We start from the raw sequence: 23,459 nt of genomic DNA on the forward strand, positions 1-23,459 counted from the left end.
TAAATATGATTCTGTCAAATCAATTTCCCTCAATATCATGCATCTCATAATGTAGCAAATTAATTAATAAAATTTGTAACATTGAACAAGCATTCTAAATCGCTCACCACCCATAGAACCTGGAGGAGGTCCTCTCTGTGGTGGGCCTTGACTAGACTGCGGCCCTTGCATATGTTGATGTTGAGGGAAACCTGGTGGTCCCTGAGGCCCATGATGCATTCCTATGCACATATTGAACAATCTCATCAGTAATACAATCTGCTATCAGCAAATTGAAAAATGACATACTACAACACTACTATTTATCACATTTTTACTCGAAAGTATCTATCACCTCTTCGTTATTCTTTTTTTTTCTATCGTTTACTCAATCATGCAAAAAGACAGTCATAAGTATTCAAGATGTTTCAGAGGAGTAATCAATTTTAAAAGTTTTAAACAAAGTTATAAACAAAGTTTTTTATAGCGAACAAAACTTTCGACAGAACAGCAAAAATCTGAACACGAACCTGGAGGTCTATTCCATTCAGGACGAGGTTGCGCTCCCCTGGGATCTCCTGGAGGTCCACCAGGATGCCCAGGAGGTCCACGTGGAGGGCCCTGACCAGGTGGTCCAGGTGGGCCACCATGAAATTGCTAAATAAAGACAAGTGAAAATTCTATTTTAATCTATCATAATTACATAGACAGTTATTGTCAAACCTTCATAAGAAAAACAAATAATTTCATAATTGAAAAACAAGAGAGACATGTTTATAAATAACAAAATAAATCATTATTAGTTTCTAAAATTAATATTCTATTTAATTTATATAAAAATATATAACCTTTAATATATATCAAAATTAAACAAAGAATATTTTTTTATAACTTTTATCAAATTTATATAAATATATGTATTCTATACTGTAGATAACAGATTACATTGTGTAGTAATATTTAATAAATTATGCCCTACCTAATAAAAAATTATGGAAATATATATATATATAAATATATTATTTGAACACCTAACTTTAACCGTAACTGGCGTTCTCGTTGATTTAAATCAACTTAGTTAATTTAAAATACTAATATTTCTCTATGTAATATGCTGCAATTGTTGTTTCTTAATAGTCATTTTACATATATTATATCTTGCATTATTACGTGTTTACTTACCGAAAAAAGTAATTTGTAACGGGTAATGTTATCTTGTTATATTTAAATAATGGCTAAAAAATAACGAGTTAACAAATTTTTCCAATAACGAGTGACTTCTCTAACTCACTACAAGTAACAATTGAATGACTTTCTAATCCTAATGTTACAATAATGAAAAAAATTCTTCACTCTGTTGCAGTAATGATTTAGCAATGACAAATATATTGTATATATACAGGGTGTATATATACAGAGTGTACAAAAAGCTCCGAATCTCTTAAATATCTTGAAAAATATTTCTGAGAAAAATATTTCATACATAAGTTGTAAGGTTTAAAATGATCTATGTACTGATCTTATTTTAAGAAGCTCTAAGTCGTAAAGCCATAAGAAATTGACCAATCACAGTCGATTATTTTTCTCGCATTTAACTATGATTGGTTAATTTCTTACGGCTTTACGGCTTAGGGCCTCTTAAAGAGAGGTTATGGACCCAGTCTTATGGGTTAGCTGAAGCCGGGACACCATATTTACTCGGTCATCACATATATTACTTCGGGTGCGTTCCGAATTACGCATGAAGCGCATGATGCATTATTTATCTTTGTTCACCGAATTATAAAGAAGGATAATATGATACATTATTTGTTTTATATATAACTCGGAACGCACTCTTCGATTAAAGGATTCTAGTTTCGATTATAAGGTTAAGGTATAGTATGCTATAGTTTAGTCATGACCGGCGTCCATATTCTGTACACATCTACTGACAGTTGTCGGTGTCGTTAAGTAGCGATAGCCAATGGCAAGAACTATTCTAGGAGAAAAGTGTGATTTTTATTGGCTATTGCTACTTAATGACATCGACAACTGTCAGTAGACGTGTACAGAATATGGACCCGGGTAAAGATGGCCGTCATTCCCTCTCTTATCTAGTTGACATCACCACATTTTGCTGAGATAGTGCGATCTAGGTATTATATAGAAATCTGGACACCAATAAGACCAAATCGAAATCAAATCGATTTTTTAAATAAAACTTCCTATTTTTTATTTCAGTCTAATAGTTGGTGTTAACAATTTTTTAAAATACTATTATATAATAAAGCCTTTTTTTAATCAGTACTTTTTGAATTATAAAACTTGAAAATTACAATATCACCGATATTACTTGGTATATCGCAACCAGGTGCATCGCCTTTACCGACCAGATGAAGGTCACCCGATCGGATTTATAAGTCGTGGTATGTATAAACGTGTGTTAGTATAATGTCTTTAGCTCCTTCTTCCTCTTCTCTTCCCCTGCTCTCACACAGTTATCTTTGATTATAAAGTATTTACTTAAGGTGCGTTCCGTTTCACGCATGATGCACATTATGTATTGTTTATTTTTGTTGCCCACCAAATGTTAAACAAGAACAATTGATGCATTATGCGCATCATGTGCGAAACGGAACGCATTTTTGAAATACTAATGCTAACACAGGAGCATTTTTAATTGATGCTGATGGAGTGGGAAGCTGGAGTAAAGTTTTACGCACAAATGACAAAACTTTTCAATCAATTATTTAGAAATAAAGACAATGGCATTAGGTGTGTCGGAAAGTTCCGTCCATTTAGCGGCGAGTAGCTATAGTTAGAATTGTCGTTAATTCTAATGTCTAAACCTAAGTTTAATTTTTTTAATTTTATCATCTGTCAATAAAATTCAGTATATAAAAGTATATGTTTGCATCAATAACATTGCTTTTTGCTGCATCGAAAATGTCGACATTTGAGCCAAATAAACATCAGTTGCACGAAATGTTAATCTTTTGCTTCAAATGGAAGAAAACTGCAGCTAAAGCTTATCGAATGCTTATATGGTAGAAGTTTATGGTGACAGAGTGCTCCTTCCGATAAAACATGCAGAGAATGGTTTCGACGCTTTCAAAGTGGTGATTTTGATGTGGAGGATAAAAAGCGTTCTGGACGGCCAAAAGTATTTGAAGACGAAGAATTGCGGGCATTGGTGGAGGAAGACCCATGTCAAATGCAAAAACAACTTGCAGAAACATTAAATTGTGCTCGATATATTATTTCCGATCGTTTGAAAGTCTTGGAAAAGATCTACAAGGAATTCCTTGTATTTTCCAATGGGTCCCATATGAACTGAAGCCAAGAGACATTGAAAGGCGAAAACCACCTGCGAAATTCTGCTTGCTAGACAACAAAGAAAGGGATTTTTGCACAGAATTGTAACTGGTGATACAAAGTGGATCTATTTCGATAACCCCAAACATCCCCAAAAACCATTTGCGATCCAAGCCAACCATCCACATCGACGCCAAAGCGGAATATCCACGGAAAGAAGGTAATGCTCTGTATTTGGTGGGATCAGAAGGGTATAGTGTACCATGATCTGTTGAAATCTGGTCAAACAGTCACAGGAGATGTCTACCGAGAACAAATTATCCGTTTGAGTCGAGCATTGCACGAAAAATGACCGGAATATGAAACGAGACAGTATAAAGTGATCTTGCTTCATGACAACGCTCGACCTCACGTCACAAAAATCGTTAAGGAAACGTTAGGAGCACTTCGCTAGGAAGTGCTATCCCATGCGGCTTATTCACCAAACTGTGCCTCTTCCGACTACCTTTGTTTCGGTCGATGGCACACGCACTTGCAGAGGAACACTTCAACTCGTATGAAAGCGTCGAAAAATGGGTCTCTAACTGGATAGCCTCTAAAGATGAGTCGTTCTTTCGCCGTGGGATCCGCTTATTACCAGAAAGATGGGAAAAAGTTATATCTAACAATGGCCAATACTTTGATTGATGTATGTTTTCATTTTGTTTCTTAAATAAAGTCATACTTTTTGCATAAAAACGGGCGGAATTTTCCAACATACCTAATATATCTAAATCGATTACCATTTAACAAAAAATAGGGATAAGAATGGAAGGCTCCATATACAACCCATGTTAAGAAACGACCCTCATTTTAGACTATAGTACACTTACGAAATGGCAGAGGGCGACGCAACATGTACCCAACCTAACATAACTGAACATGCGCGCGCACATGCACGCATACGTAAAATAAATAACACGCTTTATTGCGTACAACGATGGACCACATGAATGATTAATATTAGGCGAATTTTGGCGTGTCTCTGGTATAGCAATCAAAAGTAACCGTGGTTGAGGCTATCTTTGTCTTCTGATCCCTGAAAACGAAAATAGCCTTAGTCGCGGTTACTTTTGGTTGCTATACCAGAGGCACATCAAAATTCACCTATTTTTACGAATGCTTTCCTTTTAGAAGACACACTCGACACAAACATCATTCTATCTTTATTATTCGTTGAATATCAAGAAGGATAGAATGACGTTTGTGTCGTGTGTGTCCTCTAAAAGGAAAGCATACTTCGTCTCACACCAAAGAAACAACTTTCCAGTATCTTTTAAACCTAGAACCTAACGTTTCATATTTAACATAGCCGACCGAATAGTTAACAAACCAAGTGTTAAATGGCGCGCATTTTCGCTGGTCGCAAGCCTTCCATTCTTCTTCTCGCTATTCTTTGCTATTTATTTCAGTATTTGACATTCCTTTAATCTTAGCTTATACGCCATACCTATTTTTAGTTATCTATCTTAATTTACCTATTTTTACTTTTCCCGCCAAATCCCACCGGGTCATATATTCCTAGACCTTGGCATATGATATCAAGATATGATCACAAGATATAACCATACCCAGTAGTGGCACTGAACCTTTTTAGTATGCAATTTTTAGTGCGCATGGTTTGTACGTCTTACGTTAGTTTATACATCTAACAATATGTTGCGGTACTTCACCTTAGACACGTCTTCTAGTTATTTCACATATTTTTTCTGTTTGCAATTTGCTCCAATAGACTATTTACGATTTCTTCATTTAATAAGATAATTTTTGTTGCACCGTTTTAATGCTTCCTATGTTTTACAACTTCAACTACGACTACTTAACGAATTTTAAATAATGGACAACTTTAAGAGAAAAATATTTTCGGCGTTAACGTTGATGATTAGTGACTACATTATGGCAAGCATCTTAACGAACACAATATTTATTTGCATTACTAAAAAATATTGTGATTCTTGTAAAATTTTGTCAATATTCGAATTACTTGTTAAATTTCCGTTAATATTTTAATAATTTGTTAACATTGAGTATCATTCGTCGAAGCATTTGTTGTTTTTAATATAAATATATCTTCTTTGTTTTCTCTCTTAATTGTAATATTTTTATTTCGACTCGTTGCTTATTAAATTATTTTAATATTTATTTATTTTTAATACCGCGCGCGCGCGCGATGAGAATAAGCCATTTACGGTCAAGGCGAATATTGAATGCTTCTATTATAATTTTCGTGTGAATTTATATATTACGTATGTAGATCCCTAAATGCGCACCGAGGTAATATCTTTCGCAATATATTTAAATTATTTACAGATCTTTAATATGTCAATCATAGACTTTAATATGTCATTCAACATATAATTAAGATCCAAGATGCAATGAGCATCAAAAACTGTTAATTTAACTTGTAATAGTACTGCGGTAGTTCATTAGTTTGCATTGTAAGTCTGAAAAAATTTCGGCGCACATTTAGGGATCACATCTACATACGTAGTATGCAAATTCACACGAAAATTATAATAAAAGCATTCAATATCCAGCTTGGGTAAAAAAGAACCATAAATAGATTATTCTCATCGGTATTTGAAAATTCACGGTCCAAATAAGAGTTTGTTTATTTATTTTCAATAGTTGTGGAGCCCCCCCGCAGGGGAGCAGAACCTATTGCATTCACGCAAAACGACTCCCATCCCACCTCTTCCTCTGCGAAGGTGTTGGAAAAGTGGTAATTTACATCAAGCTATTTATCGACAATTGATATATTTAGATTCAGTTAGATGGCACTATCAAAACGATAGTCTGTTGAAAGGTTTGAACAACGTTGTTGCTCGCCCCTTTTTTTTTCTCCGCGCGGACCATGGTATCGAATGGATATGTGAGAGTTGTGTGCAATTGTAAGGCCTTGCGATAGCGATGTAAAACCGATACAGATAAGTTTATCATAAGTCTAAGTAATTGTATTGTTTGTTTTGACAGTCTCAATTATATTTATACCGGTACATGTTTTTCCGTTAATTGATTCTAAATATTTAATAATTTTGTACACAGATCAAAATACTAAACTCAATTAAATTGTTTCAACACAAATAATCTTTCTCTTACTTTTTCAGAGCAAAAGCTGATTAATATAAGATTGTATCTAGTGCAATCCAACTCAAAATGTTAAATAATAAGTAAAATTCTTCAACAGATTATGGGCCCAGAGCAAAGCTTCAAAAGACACAATTTTTTTATTTAAAAATTATTAAAGAGAAAGATTATTTATATAATTAATAATTTAAGATATATTATAAAATAATAAGAGAAATTGAGTAAAATAATACTATAATATTGAGAGTCCGTTAACAAAAAGTTGAATGTTGTTGCTAGGAGAGGGGCATGCCATTAGTTTTCTTTGTTGTTTTCTTTGATGCCGATCTCAGTAAGCAGAGATAAATATTTTAACCTTATAAAAAACTTAGAAGAATAATAGAGAATAGTAAATTAGTATAAGAAAATTAAGATGCTTGAATTTAAGTAAAGGTGAGAATTTGAAAAAGGTGAACTTCCGAAAGTGGCCAACTCCCGATTATCATGAAATTTGGTAGAAATATTTCAAATGACGTCAAATGAATGTCCTTCAATGGATTTTCACCGACAAGAAAGTTTAATGCCAGAAATATTTGAATAAAATTATGGTAAAAGAGTGCATAAAAGGGAGGCCAGCACTATGACCTTGACCTTGACCTTGACACATGTTGTCAAGGTCATGATCCTGAGTAACCTCCAACAGGTTATCGTTCGTCCTTCGTTAAAAAGTTATGAACAAATAAAGTTTCAAAAATAATAGTTTCGAAAATAACATTTATTTGAAATTTGTAAACTTAATTACTATTTTCTTCAGTAATGTCATTAATTGGATAGAAATAGGCCATAATTTCAAAAAACTTATCAATTCTCCGATTACAATCATAGTTTTAAAATTAACGTATGATATATGGTACATGTGTGATATTAAGTACTATTCTACACCTTTCCCTGTTCAGGAACTTTCCACGCGAGTAGAGACCCTATACCAGAGTCTGGACACGAGAGAGACAATTTCTGATTGGTCCGTCGTTTGTGGCAACTCCCGCTCTAATTCAAACGTCGATAACCTTATAAATTCATATAGGATAGAAATGTATACATAAACTTTTAGAACATTTTTATTTTTTTAACGAATATTAACTAACTTCACAAAAAAGTGAATTGTTTGTCGGTACCCGCAATCTTCTCGGTTAACATTTTTTACCCATATAACTCATCGTTCAGGATTTTTAGGAAATCTTTTCATTGCATATCCTTTGACAGCTGAATTATTACAATACGGAGCAGCGCAGCCACCTATTTTTACTATAAATATTTATTTAATGTTATTATTTTTAATATTTAATACGTCGACATCGATGATTTAATATTTTTTACGCTTTTAACTTAAATGAAAGAGAATATACAAATATATACATAACATTAAGGTTAGAATTAATAGACGAAGATAGTGTATATATATATATATCTTTCTCTCTCGTAGCATTTTGCCACAATCGTGCTCGTGTCCAGACTCTGGTATAGGGTCTCTACACGCGAGGTAACTTTCACCCCCTCTCCCCTTGCCAAGGGGCACACGACTTCCATGATTGTACTGTTGCTATGATTGTATTGTTGGGGGAGACCTCTGCTGACGAAGTGGGTGCGGGAGGGGGGCGGGCCGTAGGTCCGCCCCTTGCAACCCCCCCCCCGTGTGTGTGTTGTGTGTGTGTGTCACAAAATAAGATGTTATTTAATGTTTCCCCCATTTTTTGAGAAAAATCGCTTTACGTTGAAAGTCTAAAGCGGGGAGCACAGACTTTTGCATAACGCATAAACCATATACATAAAGAATTTTATTGGTCCATTGACTCATGCATAAGAAAATGGGCCAATGAAATTCCTTATGTACATGCTTTATGCGTTATGCAAAAGTCTGTGCTCCCCGCTTAAAAGTGTAAAGAATAACGTTTTATTTCTGCAACTTCATTCAAACATTTTTGGCACTAAACTTTCTTGTCGGTGAAAATCCTTTTAAGGGCATTCTTTTGACGTCATTTAGAGAATTTCTGCCAAGTTTCATAAAGGCCATTCTACATAAGACGCAGAACGCAGATCGCAGGTCGCGAGTGAAACGTATTTCAGATTGTGATAGGTTGCAGACCGAAATATGAAGGACGCAGGACACAAAAGTTAAAATTCGCCCAACTTCCTGCGTCCTGCGTTCTACAACCTATTATAACTAAAACATGTTAGGTTAGTTCCTAGTCTTGCGAACTGCGTTCTGCGTGTTGCGACTTATGTAGACGGGCCTTAATAATCGGGCGTTGGCCATTTTCGGAAGTTTATTCAAAGTAAAGATCAAAATAAACTTTAAATAGTAAAATAGAAAGAATTAAGATATTTGTTGTACAAATAAAAGGTTGTAAGATTTAAATAACAATCTAAATTAGTAAAAGTTAAAATATGGCAAAGTCAGCAGAAGATTATTATAATATAGAAAAATTAGTGGGAGTAGATAATTTTAAAATTTGGAAATTTCAAGTAAAGGTTTTTTCCGAGCTAATGAGGTATTAGATATAGCGACAGTTGAAACCGAAGGAGAATGCAGCATGGAAAAAAAAGATGCTATTACGCAAAAAATTATAATATCAACATTAGATAAGAAACCTTTTCTAAATATAATGGAATGCGACACATCTTATGAGATGTGGACGAAAATTTGTAATACATATGGAAGGAATACTGAGCAACAAAGGTGTAAACTTTTACAGGAATTTTAAAATGTATTCTTTACTAAAGGAATGGACATATCTATATTTGTAAAATAAAAAATTTAGCTTTCAGGTTAAATGCAATTAATACTAAAATAGACAAATTAATAAAAAAGAAATAAGGACTCGTCATATAAAAATAAACTAAATGATGTTAAGGGCGATTAAAGAGTCAAAAAGAATTTTCGTTAAACAATAAAATATATAATTAGCAGGGAATGGAAGTAACTCGTTACTTGTAACGAAGTTACAGTTACAAGTTACTTTTTTGGTAACTTTACTGGTAACTGCGTTACTTTCTTTTTTTGGTAACTGTAACTGTAACGAGTTATATTTTTTGGGTAACGGTAACGAAATTTACAGTTACTTTTGTCGTTACTTTGCACACGATTAAACACGGTTCGATTGGATACATGCTATCTATAGCGCTTATCAATAAGACTTGAAAGCCCTTAGACATTCGGCCGTTATGATTCAGTAATTATTTTACACTTCTATCTTCTATGTAATACATAGGACATACAAATATTTCAGTTTGCTGCATATTTTACAGGTTTTAGAATTACAAAATTGTGTTTAAAAAAAATTAAAAAATAAATTAAATAATAGTAAAATGAGAAGGGCTATGAACCCAAAAGCGAAACAGTTTAAAAGACGATGACAATAAGTGTCGAAACGTCGTTTGTTTTTATCTTGTTTTATCTATGTATTGTTCTAATATATATTTATACATTTAATTACATTGTCATCGTCGTTCTTATCGGAAATAAACTGTTTCATTTTTGGCTCGTAACCCTTCTCATTTTACTTTTATTTAATTTATTATTTGAGCCATTCTACATTTTTTTTTTTTTTTTTTAAATAAAACTATATATTTGTCAGTATTACATATAAAAAAAAAAAATGCAAAAGTACATTTTTAAATTGATTTTAAAAAAGTAACGGAAAAGTAACGAAAAGTTATTTTTCAAGTAACGGTAACTGTAACGAGTTACTTTTAAAAAGCGATAACTGTAACTGTAACTAGTTACATTTTTTACTCGGTAACGAGTAACTGTAACTAGTTACTTTTAAAAAGTAACTTTCCATTCCCTGATAATTAGTCATTTTCAATAAAATTAAAACATTATTTAATACTAAATCGCCTACAAACATTTAACTATATAATAATAAAATTAAAATAAAAATAAGTATTAAAATATAAAAAATGTTACAGTTATTGTTTAACAAAAATTCTTTTTGACTCTTTAATCGCCCTTGATATCATTTTATTTACTAAAATAGACGACAAAATGGTGATCTCGAAATTATTGGCCACTCTGCCAAAAGAATATTCTCATTTTGTTAGTGCTTGGGAATCAACGGAGACAGAGAGAAAAACGTTGGACAACCAGATAGCAAGACTCTTGGGAGAAGAACAACATCATCCTAAAGAAGAAGAAGGAGGAATAGCTTTTAAGACTTCATAAAAGAAATGCAATATTTGCAGTAAAGTCGGACATCTGGCAAAATTTTGAAGATCAAAAGCATTTTAGAAGGATAAAAAAACAGGTACGTTGCTTTAAGTGTAACAAGATCGGGCATGTTGCTAAATTTTGCAAGAAAGATGATTCAAATGAAAGAAAATATAATATTTGTAAAAAGAGCAATCTTTAAAGATTGTTTCTTCAGAAATAAAAAACAAATTAAAGCGGAAGAATCTGAATCTAGTAAGTTAGCACTTTTAACTAGCAGTATGACCGAAGAGACTTCATGGATTGCAGACTCTGGTAGTACATTAAACTTGACAAATAAGAATTTTTTTAAGAATTTAAGAAGGTCAAACACTGTTATAAATGTGGCAAAGATGGAACAAACGATGCAGACTGAAGGTGAAGGAAGAATAGAATTTGAAAATTACAGTATGGAAAAAACTTTATTTGTACCTGATTTAAGTGCAAATCTTTTGTCTGTGAATTCTATCACAGAAAATGGAGAAATTATTTTTACTAGAGAAGAAGTGTTAATTAAATCAGAAAATGGAGTATTGCAAGGAGAAAAATTATCAAATGGGCTCTTTAAAGTAAAATTAAAACCTGAAAACAAAGATGAGTCGTTACTTACGGAAAACAAAGAAAATCTAGCAAAACAATGGCACAGAAAGTTAGGACATGCAAGCATCGAAAAAATAAGGATGGCAATTGACCATTGTCAAGGATTAAATATCTCTCTCAATGATATGGAAGAACTAAAAGAGATCTGCGAGGTTTATCAATAAACCAAACAATCAAAACTGAAGTTTGGAGATCAATGTTGGGCACAATTAAATTGTTTTGACAATTAATAATTAACAATTAAAATTACATTTTTAATTGCAATTGACAATTAAATAAGTTAATTGTAATTGTGGGTTTGTATGATTACAATTAATTAATTGTTAATTGTCCTCTTTATTAACAATTAATTAATTGTAATCATTATTTAATTGTGGGTACAATTAACAATTGATTTTTATAGTATGTATTGCAAATTGTTCTGTCAATATTCTGAATATTGAAAATCTATGTATAGTACACGTAACGTAAACTATAGATTTGGAACATAGCTCAAGTACGCTGGCTTCATTCGGTATTTCATCTGATAATGAGAAAAAAGAGGTATTGTATGAATCATTGTTACTTTTTTCTATAAATTATGTAAACATATTTTCAAATTATAATTATATTAATAAAATAAAAATTAATACGTTTATAAATATTGCTAGAGCAATTGACAAGTACTGATAACTAGATATAAAATAATATTCTAAACATGACTGGAGATACTACCGCGTCTCCTGATCACTTACTTTTTAGAGTATACAGATATATAAAAAAATATTTTTAAAAATATTGAAAAAATAATTTTAAAATATTATATACCGAAAGAGAGTGAAATACGGCGAAAAACAGGGATGGTAGGAGGGGAAGGGGCGAGGTGAAGGAGTCGAAGTTGGTGGAGATGTGAGATACATATTTGTAGTATTATTTAACTTCTTTAAATTATGAACTGATTATAAATGTTAATTGTACAATGTTAATTGTGCTTTAGTTGCAATTAAAATAATAATTGCAACTAAATTAGTTGCAATTAACTTTAATTGTAAAATGCGATTGATCGTTTAATTGTGACCTGCAATTAATCAATTAATTGCAATTGAAACACTACAATTAAATATTCAATCAATTGATTAATTGATTGAAGATTCAATTGATTGATGTCCAACACTGTTGGAGATATTAGATCGAAGGCAGAGAGACCATTTCAAATTATACATACAGATATTTGTGGACCGATAGATCCCCAGACATGGAATGGAAAAAGGTATTTTCTTACTTTTCAAGACTATACACATTTTACATTAGTTTACTTGCTGAAGAAGATGTCTGAAATAGAGGATTTTTTAAAGGAATACATAAAACAAGTTGAAGCACATTGGAATCTGAAAGTCTCAAAAATAAGATGCGATAATGGAAAGGAGTATATGAATAAAAATATTCAGACTCAGTGCAAAAACAAAGGAATAGTATTGGACAATACAACACCATATACACCTCAACTTAATGGCAGAGCTTTCTGAGAGGTTAAATAGAACTTTACTAGATAAAGTACGAGCACTGTTATTTGATTCTAGTATGGATAAAGAAATGTGGAGAGAAGCTCTATATTGCTCAGTCAATATATTAAATAGATTATTTATAAAAACTATAGATTGTATACCATATGAATTATGGGAGAAACGTAAACCAACTCTAGAAACAATGCAAATATTCGGAAGTACTGCGTATGTCAAGATACTAGAATCAATTAAAAAAACTCGAAAAAAGAAGTAACAAACTTTTTCGTAGGATATGCATCGAATGGATACAGACTCTGGAATCAAGAAGAGAGAAAAATAATTATTACATGAGATGTAAGATTTGAAGAATCTAAATTAAAAGAAGATAAAACTAGGAGTAAAGATAAAACTAAGTACACTAAAATAAAACTGATACAGTCCGAAGAAGAGAGAGTCAGATAGAGAAGAAATTGAAACTGAAGAGATGAAGAATGGATAGATGCAGAAGAAGTAAGGACACCTATAAGAATATCAACAAATAAACAAAGTAGTGAATTAGAAATAGAAGAAAATACTGAAAGCAGGGAAGTTTTAACAAATAAAGAATCGGAACAAAATCAAGCTATTACAAGAAAATCAACTAGAGAAAGGAAATGTGCAGAACGTCTAACAGATTATATCATGTTGACTTATAAACAAGCAATAACAGGACCAGATAGACAAAAATGGGAAAAGGCTATAGAAAATGAAAAGAAATCACTGAAAGAGAATAACACCCGGGAAGAAATTGATTTAAAAGATTTGAAAAAAGAAGAAAAACCTTTGACCGGAAAATGAGTCTTCAAAATCAAACAAGATGGGAGATATAAAGCACGTCTTGTTATACATGGTTGCGAACAAAAGCAAGGAATTAATTACAAGGAAACCTTCAGTCCTGTAATTAATACAAGTGCACTAAGAATCTTATTTGCATTAGCAACAATTAAAAGGTACAAGATAATAACATTTGACATAAAGACAACTTTTCTCTATGGAGATGTAGAAGATAAAGTTTATATGTATCCTCCAGAAGGATTTAATTGTAAAGGAAAAGTGTTCAAATTGAAAAAGGCTTTATATGGCTTAAAACAAGCTTCACTTAGATGGAATATACGTTTTACAAATTTTTTGAAAGAAAAAGAATTTAAACCACTCATGAGTAAACAATGTACCTATCTTTAAAAAAATTAATAAAGAATTGATACTAGGAATTTATGTCGATGACGGAATACTTTTGAGTGATAATCTAGAAGAAATAGAAATTACAATAAAACAGTTAAGGGAAGAATTTAAAATGACAGTCGTGTACAAGCCAGAAGATATTTGTTGGTTTTGAAATCTCAAGAGATAAATTCTCAACAAAACTAAAACAAAAGGAATACTTAAAACATGTTTTAGAACAATATGGAATAAATAAAGCAAAACCCATCAAAGTATCCTTTAATCAAAAATGAAGATAGAAACACACCAAAGAAAGAAGAAAACTATAACTACAGAGAAGTAGTGGGAAGTTTTCTGTATCTTTCAACCAAGACAAGACCAGATATTTCTTTTGGCATCGGTTTTAGTAACAGGTATCTAGAAAATTTTACTCAAGAAAACGTAAATGACATCAAACACATAATGAAATACTTACGTGGTACAAAAGGTCAAGGAATACAATTTAATGCAAACAAAAATCAAAATATTAAAAGGATACAGTGACGCAGAATTTGCTGAAGATCTACAAACGAGACGAAGCACAACCGGTTACATTATTTTTTATGGTAGAGGAGCAATTAGTTGGTGCTCACATAGACAATCTAACGTGGTTCTATCAAGTACTGAAGCCGAATATGTCGCGGCAGCAGAGTGTTGCAAGGAGCTACAATATTTGAAAACTCTGCTTGAAGAACTTCAAGGTGAAGATATACGAATAGAATTGAATATTGACAATCAGAGTACCATAGCACTGATAAGAAATAGAATGGTCAATAAGAGATCGAGACATATAGATGTAAAATACAGATTTGTGCATGATTTAGTGAGGAATAAAATCATAGAACTAAAATATTATCCTGCAAATGAACAAAAAGCAGACATACTTACAAAGCCTTTGAATAGAGTAAAATTTGAAAACTGTAAACAGTTTATCGTGAAATAGCTTGCTGAAATTAAGGGAAAGTGTTGGAAAAGTGGTAATTTACATCAAGCTATTTATCGACAATTGATATATTTAGATTCAGTTAGATGGCACTATCAAAACGATAGTCTGTTGAAAGGTTTGAACAACGTTGTTGCTCGCCCCTTTTTTTTTCTCCGCGCGGACCATGGTATCAAATGGATATGTGAGAGTTGTGTGCAATTGTAAGGCCTTGCAATAGCGATGTAAAATCGATACAGATAAGTTTATTATAAGCCTAAGTAATTGTATTGTTTGTTTTGACAGTCTGAATTTTATTTATACCGATACATGTTTTTGCGTTATTGATTCTAAATATTTAATAATTTTGTACACAGATCAAAATACTAAACTCAATTAAATTGTTTTAACACAAATAATCTTTCTCTTGCTTTTTCTGAGCAAAAGCTGATTAATATAAGATTGTATTTAGTGCAATCTAACTCAAAATGTTAAGTAATAAGTAAAATTCTTCAACAGAAGGAGCTTGCAATTTTCACGTCGCTTTATGTTGTAAAGTGTATGCATGAATACAGTAGGTTCCACTCACCCCCCTGCGGGGGAACTTCACTACTGTAAAAAAGATAATCCAATCCATTTTTTGGTGTGAGGTAGCTCTCAGTTCACGTGGAAAGTCGAAACCCACGTACAATACTACAATTATGGAAGTTGTGCGCCCCTTTGCAGGGGAGAAGAGGTTAGAGTCGCTTTGTGTGAAAAATCAAAACATGTATGCAGAATAATAGTTGATATTGTAATATAGCAGAAATAAAACATTATTTTTGAAACTTTTTTTATTCATAACTTTTTAACCAAGACTAAAATCTGTTGGAGGTTATTCAAGGTCATTACCTTGACAACATATGTCAAGGTCATCGGTGCTGCCTCCCCTATTGTGAATAATTACCGAATATTCAAACGAATTTGTTATTTCTACCTCTTCTTGATCATCTAGAGCCTCGTAAATAAACTTTGCTACTTTAGAAATAATAAATAAGAAAAAGGGCTACGCTATGAGCCAAAAAAATTCGTTAAAATATAAAATTGTAATTAAAAATTGTTTAAAATTGGTTAAAATTACGTACTTTAATTAGAAAAAAGAAACAAACGTTTCGACCTCTATTAGGACATTTTCAATGTTATAGAGATCGCAGTTTAAAAATTAAATAATTATAAAATTACATAAAAAAATATATGCTCCTTCTTATTTTTATAAAAAAATATGAAAAAATATAAAAAAAAATACATATAACAATGTGTGTGTAATCTCACTCGCATAGTTTGAAGACGTATACAATTCGGCAAACCAGTAAGAATCCAAAAATAATGTAATTCATCTAGTTTAAATGTGATTTGCGAAGGTGTGTAATAATAGTTTCGTATAAAAATGTATCAATGTACGAATTATAAAATTGTTCGTTTTTAGAGCAATGCGATGAGAGCCAAGTTTGAGATGTTACACGTTAAAAGTATAAAATTAGAATATTTTTCTAATATAATATTTTGCTAATTTAGATTTCGGTTTATCTATATATATATATATATGTATAACAAATCAGAAATAGAAAAAATTATTTTATAATAATAAATGTAATTATAACTAATCAATAAATTTGTATACAATATGGGAAATATACCCTCACATTGTGATAAATGACGTATGGTAATTGGTGTGCTCTGCATGTTAACAATATCTAATAAATTTATATAATTTTCTAATGATAAAAAATATTCTTAAAACTAAAACTTTATTCCCGAATAGAGTTTCGGGTCTCGAATAGTTTCGGATCTCGAATCAAGAATTTTATCCCGAAATTCAGGTACCCGGACATTCGGGACCCGTTCGACCCGCCTCGATTGATCCGATCCGTATTTTCGGGTAGCCGCACACCCCTAATAGAAACTTTTGTAATTTACATTTTGTTTATATTAAGTATTATCTCACATCTTAGCTTAGAGAAGACTCGCCTATTTAATTTCTATTATTTTTAATTATTAAGTCTCATTATATTTTTAATAATTTAAGTTTACATACTTTTTTTATTTATATTTCATGTTTTTAAGATATAGGTTTTTGTTAGAGACAGTATTCCATATTCTAACCAGCTTTTTAAAAGAAATTGATAAAATTTACATTTTATATCTATATATCTTTGTTGCAATTTTTAGTGTACATACTTCAAAACGTTTAATATAAATAAATTTATAAGCCCGCGTGCGCGAGGTAAATAAATTATGCCATAACTTCATAAAATTTAATTGCATTTATAATTAAGCATAATGCCAAATAAAATGAAAATAATCCACGTAACGTTATTGTACGTTAAAAATATATTTTGTCTGTCAAAAAACAAAAAAAAAGTCTATTCATGATACATACCATTCCTGGAGGTCTATGCTGACCAGGACCTGGTCCAGGTGGTCCCTGCTGGGGAGGGCCTCCAGGTCCACTAGGCCCTCGAGGTGGTCCTGGAGGACCATTTGGACGTGGTCCATTCCATGGTCCCTGCTGATAGCCAGGAGGCGGTCCTTGATTGGGATGACCAGGCAATGGATGATGCGGTCCTGGTCCTGGCCCTAATGGCGGACCATGCATACGTGGTGGAACTTGTTGACCTGGCCCACCAGGACCTGGTGGACCCATTCCAGGTGGTGGCATCCTTTGCGGTCTCACACCCTGTGGAGGACCCATCATCATTCGAGGACCATGATTTTGTTGTGAATGTTGAGGATGTTGAGGGTGTTGAGGATGCTGTTGATGAGGTGGCATTGGTGGCTGATGTTGATGTGGGTTATGAGGACGTTGGCTCTGACTCTGTTGCGGAGCCGGAGCAGGTCGCGTCTTACACTGTGACTCAAACTGAGAACACATAAAAAAAAAGATTGTTGTGTATAAGTCTTACGTATACCCGCTATTGTGGATATCGTAGCGAATTGTATTGATCAAGAAATGGAAGTTACTCGTTACTTTTTATCGTTATTATTTGTTATAATAACTATTTGGTAGCGTTACGAATTTTTTATAGCGTGTAATGATAACAAAGTTAAAAATGTATGATAATCGTTACTTGTAATGGACTAGAAAAATTACTGAAAAAAGTAACTTATCATTTTTAACGTTAATTATAATGAAAAAAATTAATTTTAATGCGATAATGCGTTACAAGCAACAGATTACTTTTTTCAGTGAATATCATTTAATGATAACAAGTTACTTTTTAAAGTAACATTTCCAGCTTTAACACAACCTTAATTCAGTCTTTCAACCTTAGTTAGTCATCGTTACAGTCATAAAAATTGCAACGTCATTACTAAATCGATATTATAAAAGTAACAGGAAAATAACGGCATTATTGTACTTCCACTCCTTGTTCTTTGGATATGCTGTAATACTAATTTATATATTTCCTTTTTACATTACAATGCACAGTGATACATACTTGATTAAGAGCTTGCTTGGTAGGAAAAGTTACTACGGGATTCTGTCCGTGCAATTCTTTCTTGGGCAGCCTTTCCATGCATATTCTCATACTCTGCTCTGAGCCCAAGGATATTACACAGAAACCTTTAGACTGACCATTGGCACGATTCTCGAAGAACTTTACCTCCACAAAGTCTGTCACACCAATACTTTGAACTGCATCTGTTATATCTTGATCACTTGTCCACTAGAAAGATTTATTATTAATTTTTAACAAAATATAATATTAAACAAGGAATTTCTTTAAAAAAGTAAAAAACATTTTATTAAAAGTATAAAGAAAAAACGATCTAAATCGAGCGGTAATAAGATTCTTTTATTAAAATTTAAATACTGTCCGATAAAAATATAAAAAAAGGCATTGTTTAAATTACAAAACACCATAGATGTAAGAAAAAAGAAAATTTATCAAAATATGAAAAAATTAATCTATACAAAATGTATATCTATATGTAATTCTTTTGTCAAAGAGTATATTTAAAAATTTTTGTTTATATTTTCACATTGAAAATTATTACACTATAAATGACAGAAAAAGAAGAAATCTTTGAAATGTTGAAATTAAATTTGTGCAGAGACATATATACCCATGTCAAGTTGCCAACATATAATTGATGTCGTCTACCAATTTGATTTGGTTGTATATTATTGCCAAGTTGATGATAAGGCGCATTTCCATTGGTTTCTTCATTCGGAGATGTGGTGTCACCACCACTCTCTCCAGTATTTCCAGAAGAGACACCACCATTACCACCTGCCGGAGCAGCAATTACGTCATCGTAAAGATCAACACCATCTCCAGTAAATTCATCCTGAAACAGATATATAAACGAGCACTATAGTCATAAAAGTACAATGAGCTATTTAAATTATTTTACGTTGTAAGAAACGCGTAATGTTACAATGATATTAAACTAATTTTTATTGCATTTTAGATGAGAAGCAGACTAATCAACAAATGATATATGTGCAATGAATTTATAATACTTATTTAATACACGCACACATACGTATCAAATATGTTACAGTCAAAGTGCAAAAGAATTCTAGAAAATGTAGATCAGAAAGTATAATACAATTATGTTAAATTAGCCTATGCTTATTTCTTTATGACAGTCATTGTTCAAGTTATGTATAATTATATTTGCCCAAGAAAAGCTTAATTAAATATTTTATTAGAAAAACTTTCTTTGAAAAAAAAAAAAAAAAAGAAATGCATCATCAAATTTATTAGAATGTATTGAGACCATCTTGTTATTCAAGCATTAAATACAAAAAATACAAAATAACAAGAATCAAGTATACAAAATTAAGTAATACAAATTTAAAATAAGCAAATTCAAAAATTGCTCAAATTGGAATAACGCTCAATATAACAGCATGATCTCAAGACACTTATGCATGAACCCAATATATAAACATTAATTTATGAAAATAAATTACATCAATATGTAAAAAATCGTTAGATGTACCATTTTCTTATTACACGCAACTTCCTGCGCACCTTGTGGTTCAACTGATCAACCGATCGTACACTTCGACTGTAACAGATATGCAGATATACAGACTTTTTGCAATGTAAAGATAATTGTATGATGAAGCAGAAATTGAACTCACTATAATTTCAATTTAAGTTCAAACTTTGGTGCAGCAGATGTGCAAAATTTAGTTATACAACACTCTGCTTCCAATTATTCTTTATGTTTGTTTATGCAAAATGCAGTTATACCTATTTTATTTAAAATATATATAAATAAAATAAACTCTGTTCTAAAAAATAGAAATTAAAATTATATTTAACTCCGAAAACTGTACGTTTTGTTATCAAACGTAGCTATTTGATTTTCTCACATATAAAAGTTATATATTATTATAAATAAGAATTTTGCACCAGAAGAATTATTTAAGAACCAATCCCTTGTGTTCAAGTTCTTAATAACAATAAAAAGTGATTTATATGAAATTACATAGGTTTCAATTCCTGCCGTGATATTCCAAGGCAGTGTTTTTCTTTCAAAAGAAAAAATATATTCAAGAACAGGAAATAAAATTGATATAAAGAGACTGCAAAGAAAATGTAATCTCGCATGCAGTGCGATGCATAATCATAATGTATGTATAGTGTGTAAGTATATTTGTATAAAAATGATATGCGTGCGCGTGAGGATTGCAAATCACAAGATCGAAGGAGGGAAACAAGAGGGAAGAGAAAGGAAAACATAAAAGAGTAAACTACACGATATTCGCCTTACCGCTAGCACCATTTTGCGGTCGATTCCTGTTGCGAACCCGTATTACTGTTTTAGCGCTTAGCGCTTAGCTCTGGCAACGGGTACGCGCGCGCGATCGACGGCAGCAGACAGGCACTAGCTATACAGGCGATCGGTCAACTACGCGACAAGAGGTAACACTATTGGAATGAAGCTTATCTCATATGGATTTGCTAACTAGTCGGTTCGTTCGTTCGCGCGCGCGCGCACGCGCACGCTCGTTCGTTCCTCAGAGTAGTCTTGCCGGTTCGATAGCGAACGCAGGGACACACAAATATAACGTTCACGAAGAAAAATTAGTAGCGCGAAACGATAGTTAGTCGTACGTCCACTACGATACCGGCACACTCAGCTTCGTTTCCCAGTGCGTACCGAATAGACGCGGACCAATCGCTCGCACACAGTTGCGGCTAAGCGCAGTATGACGCGGTACGTTATGGCGCGGCGTGTTAACGAGCGATCTCGATGTGGATATTATAAAACGCAGATCGTATCTCGATGTTATTCGATCGTATGGGGATAAAGAGTACGCGTTCCTGTCGTTTTATTGCTATCAAAAAGAAATGCGAATTACCTGCGCGAAATCTTGCTCGAGATCGTCGGCGTACAAATCAATGTCACCGTCCGCCATTTTACGTACACCGACGCCGACTGACTCGTGCGACGTAGGCTCAGCAGAGGCGCCACTGAACAGTCTGAACTAAAGTCACTAGATTATAAAGGTTGCTTTCCAGGGGTGCGTTCCAAAACTCGACTCTGTCAATTCTGAGTATCTTTCACTTTGTTCACCGAATGTTGAACAAAGATAAAAGATACTCGGAGTTGACAGAGTCAAATTTCGGAACGCAACCCAGCAAGAGACACATACTACGTTTACACAGTTCGATTTACGCCGAAGTTATAACATCGATGTTATGAAAGTGGCTAATCACAGTCATTCCATCCTTCAGAGGAATAGCTATGATTGGTCAGTTTCATATCATCGATGTTATAACTTCGGCGTAAAGGCCGCAGCACACACTTTTACATAACGTATAAACCATATACATAAAGAATTTGATTGGTCCATTGACTCATGCATAAGAAAATAGGCCAATGAAATTCCTTATGAACATGCTTTATGCATTATGCAAAAGTGTGTGCTGCGGCCTTAAAGCGTGCCGTGTAAACGTAGAGTCTCCTAGGCCGGTATTCATAGTCGGTTCTTATTTCGGTAATTATACAGAATCACTGCCTCACCTTAAAAATCGATCAAATTAGGCTTATTCGATGCGTTTTTGCATGAAACGAAAGAATCTGGCAGAAAAAAGTGTCGCTCTGCCCTACGAACCGAGATATTTAACGTTAAAGTTGACGACTATTTAGGTTAGGAAATCTATCACAGTCACACACACATACATGGGCGGGTGCAAGGGGGTGGCCTTCGGCAGAGGTCTGCCCCGACAGTATAGTCGTAGAAGTCGTACGCCCCTCAGCAGGGGGGGAGGGAGATATAGACAGAGGTCTGCCCCGACAGTACAATCGTAGAAGTCGTTCGCCCCTCAGCAGGGGGGGAGGGAGAGATGGACAGAGGTCTGCCCCGAAAGTACTATCGTAGAAGTAGTGTGCCCCTCAGCAGGGAGGGAGGGAGAGATGGACAGAGGTCTGCCCGCGACAGTACAATCGTAGAAGTAGTGCGCCCCTCAGCAGGGGGGGAGGGAGAGATGGACAGAGGTCTGCCCGCGACAGTACAATCGTAGAAGTAGTGCGCCCCTCAGCAGGGGGGAGGGAGAGATGGACAGAGGTCTGCCCGCGACAGTACAATCGTAGAAGTAGTGCGTCCCTCAGCAGGGGGGAGGGAGAGATGGACAGAGGTCTGCCCCGACAGTACAATCGTAGAAGTCGTGTGCCCCTGTGCAGGGAGGGGGGGAAGTTACTTTGCGTGGAAAGTCAACGTTTCTGAACAGGGAAAGGTTTAGGATTTCGTGTCTGACAACAATTTGTTTTGCAGTGTTAATTTCAAATTTCGTGCATTCTGTTGGACTCAAACGATACCAAGCGCATGCGCACGAGGTCAGACAGCATGAAGAAGGATACTCGTAGCACTACGTAGTCGGTATAATAGATTTCCTAACCTCCATAATCGTCAACTTTAACGCTAAATATCTCGGTTCGTAGGGCAGAGCGACACTTTTTTCTGCCAGATTCTTTCGTTTCATGCAAAAACGCGTCGAATAAACCTAATTTGATCGATTTTTGAGGTGAGGCAGTGATTCTGTATAATTACCCTTATTTCAAGACTGTCTTAAGTAAAGACCTATAATAGGTCATTATAGGTCTTTAGTCTTAAGTAATGTCTTAAGATGCTAAAGCGGCCCTCTGATTGGTTTGTAACTCCTCAAGACTGAACTTAAGACGGTCTTGAATTTAAGAACTGACTATGAATATCGGTTTATAATAAGTAGTGACCCTCTAATAAGAGTCTGGACACGTGAAGTCCGCCATTATTCGTCGAAATTGTGCGAGAGAGAAAAAATCATGCTATCTCATTCTAGTGGCGCTGTAAGTTGTAGCTGATTGTAGCTCTACAAACTTCATAGTTTCTGTTTCTGTTTCGTCTCGCCTCATGCATCGTATCATTTTTAAGACCAGGACCATTAATATTCGAAGAAGAAGAAGAATCATTATGATTAATATTATTATATTATTATATTATATTATTATATTATTATATTATATATTATTATTATATTATATTATTATATTATTATATTATTATTATATTATTATTATATTATTATTATTATTTATTATTATT

The 23,459-nt window shown here is 33.3% G+C and overlaps 1 protein-coding gene across 3 annotated transcripts in view; it reads right to left on the bottom strand.

Moving 5' to 3' along the window:
• Positions 1–21,298, bottom strand: part of Cpsf6 (cleavage and polyadenylation specificity factor subunit 6) — a 52,630-nt gene extending 31,332 nt beyond the window's left edge. The window contains exons 1-6 of one of the 3 annotated variants that reach the window (XM_018539882.1): positions 21,237–21,298; positions 18,980–19,204; positions 18,352–18,579; positions 17,292–17,771; positions 510–636; positions 108–221 (exon numbers count right to left, since the gene is read on the bottom strand). In XM_018539882.1, the coding sequence (XP_018395384.1) occupies positions 108–221; positions 510–636; positions 17,292–17,771; positions 18,352–18,579; positions 18,980–19,204; positions 21,237–21,293 (1,231 nt within the window). In that variant the 5' untranslated portion in view covers positions 21,294–21,298. Of the gene's footprint in view, positions 1–107; positions 222–509; positions 637–17,291; positions 17,772–18,351; positions 18,580–18,979; positions 19,205–20,644; positions 20,701–21,236 lie in introns of those variants that run through there. The other 2 variants (XM_018539883.1, XM_018539885.1) reach the window with 2 other exon arrangements.
• Positions 21,299–23,459: the final 2,161 nt, after the last annotated feature.

Source organism: Cyphomyrmex costatus, unplaced genomic scaffold, assembly GCF_001594065.2.
Source record: "Cyphomyrmex costatus isolate MS0001 unplaced genomic scaffold, Ccosl1.0 scaffold224, whole genome shotgun sequence".
Lineage (NCBI taxonomy): Eukaryota > Metazoa > Arthropoda > Insecta > Hymenoptera > Formicidae > Cyphomyrmex > Cyphomyrmex costatus.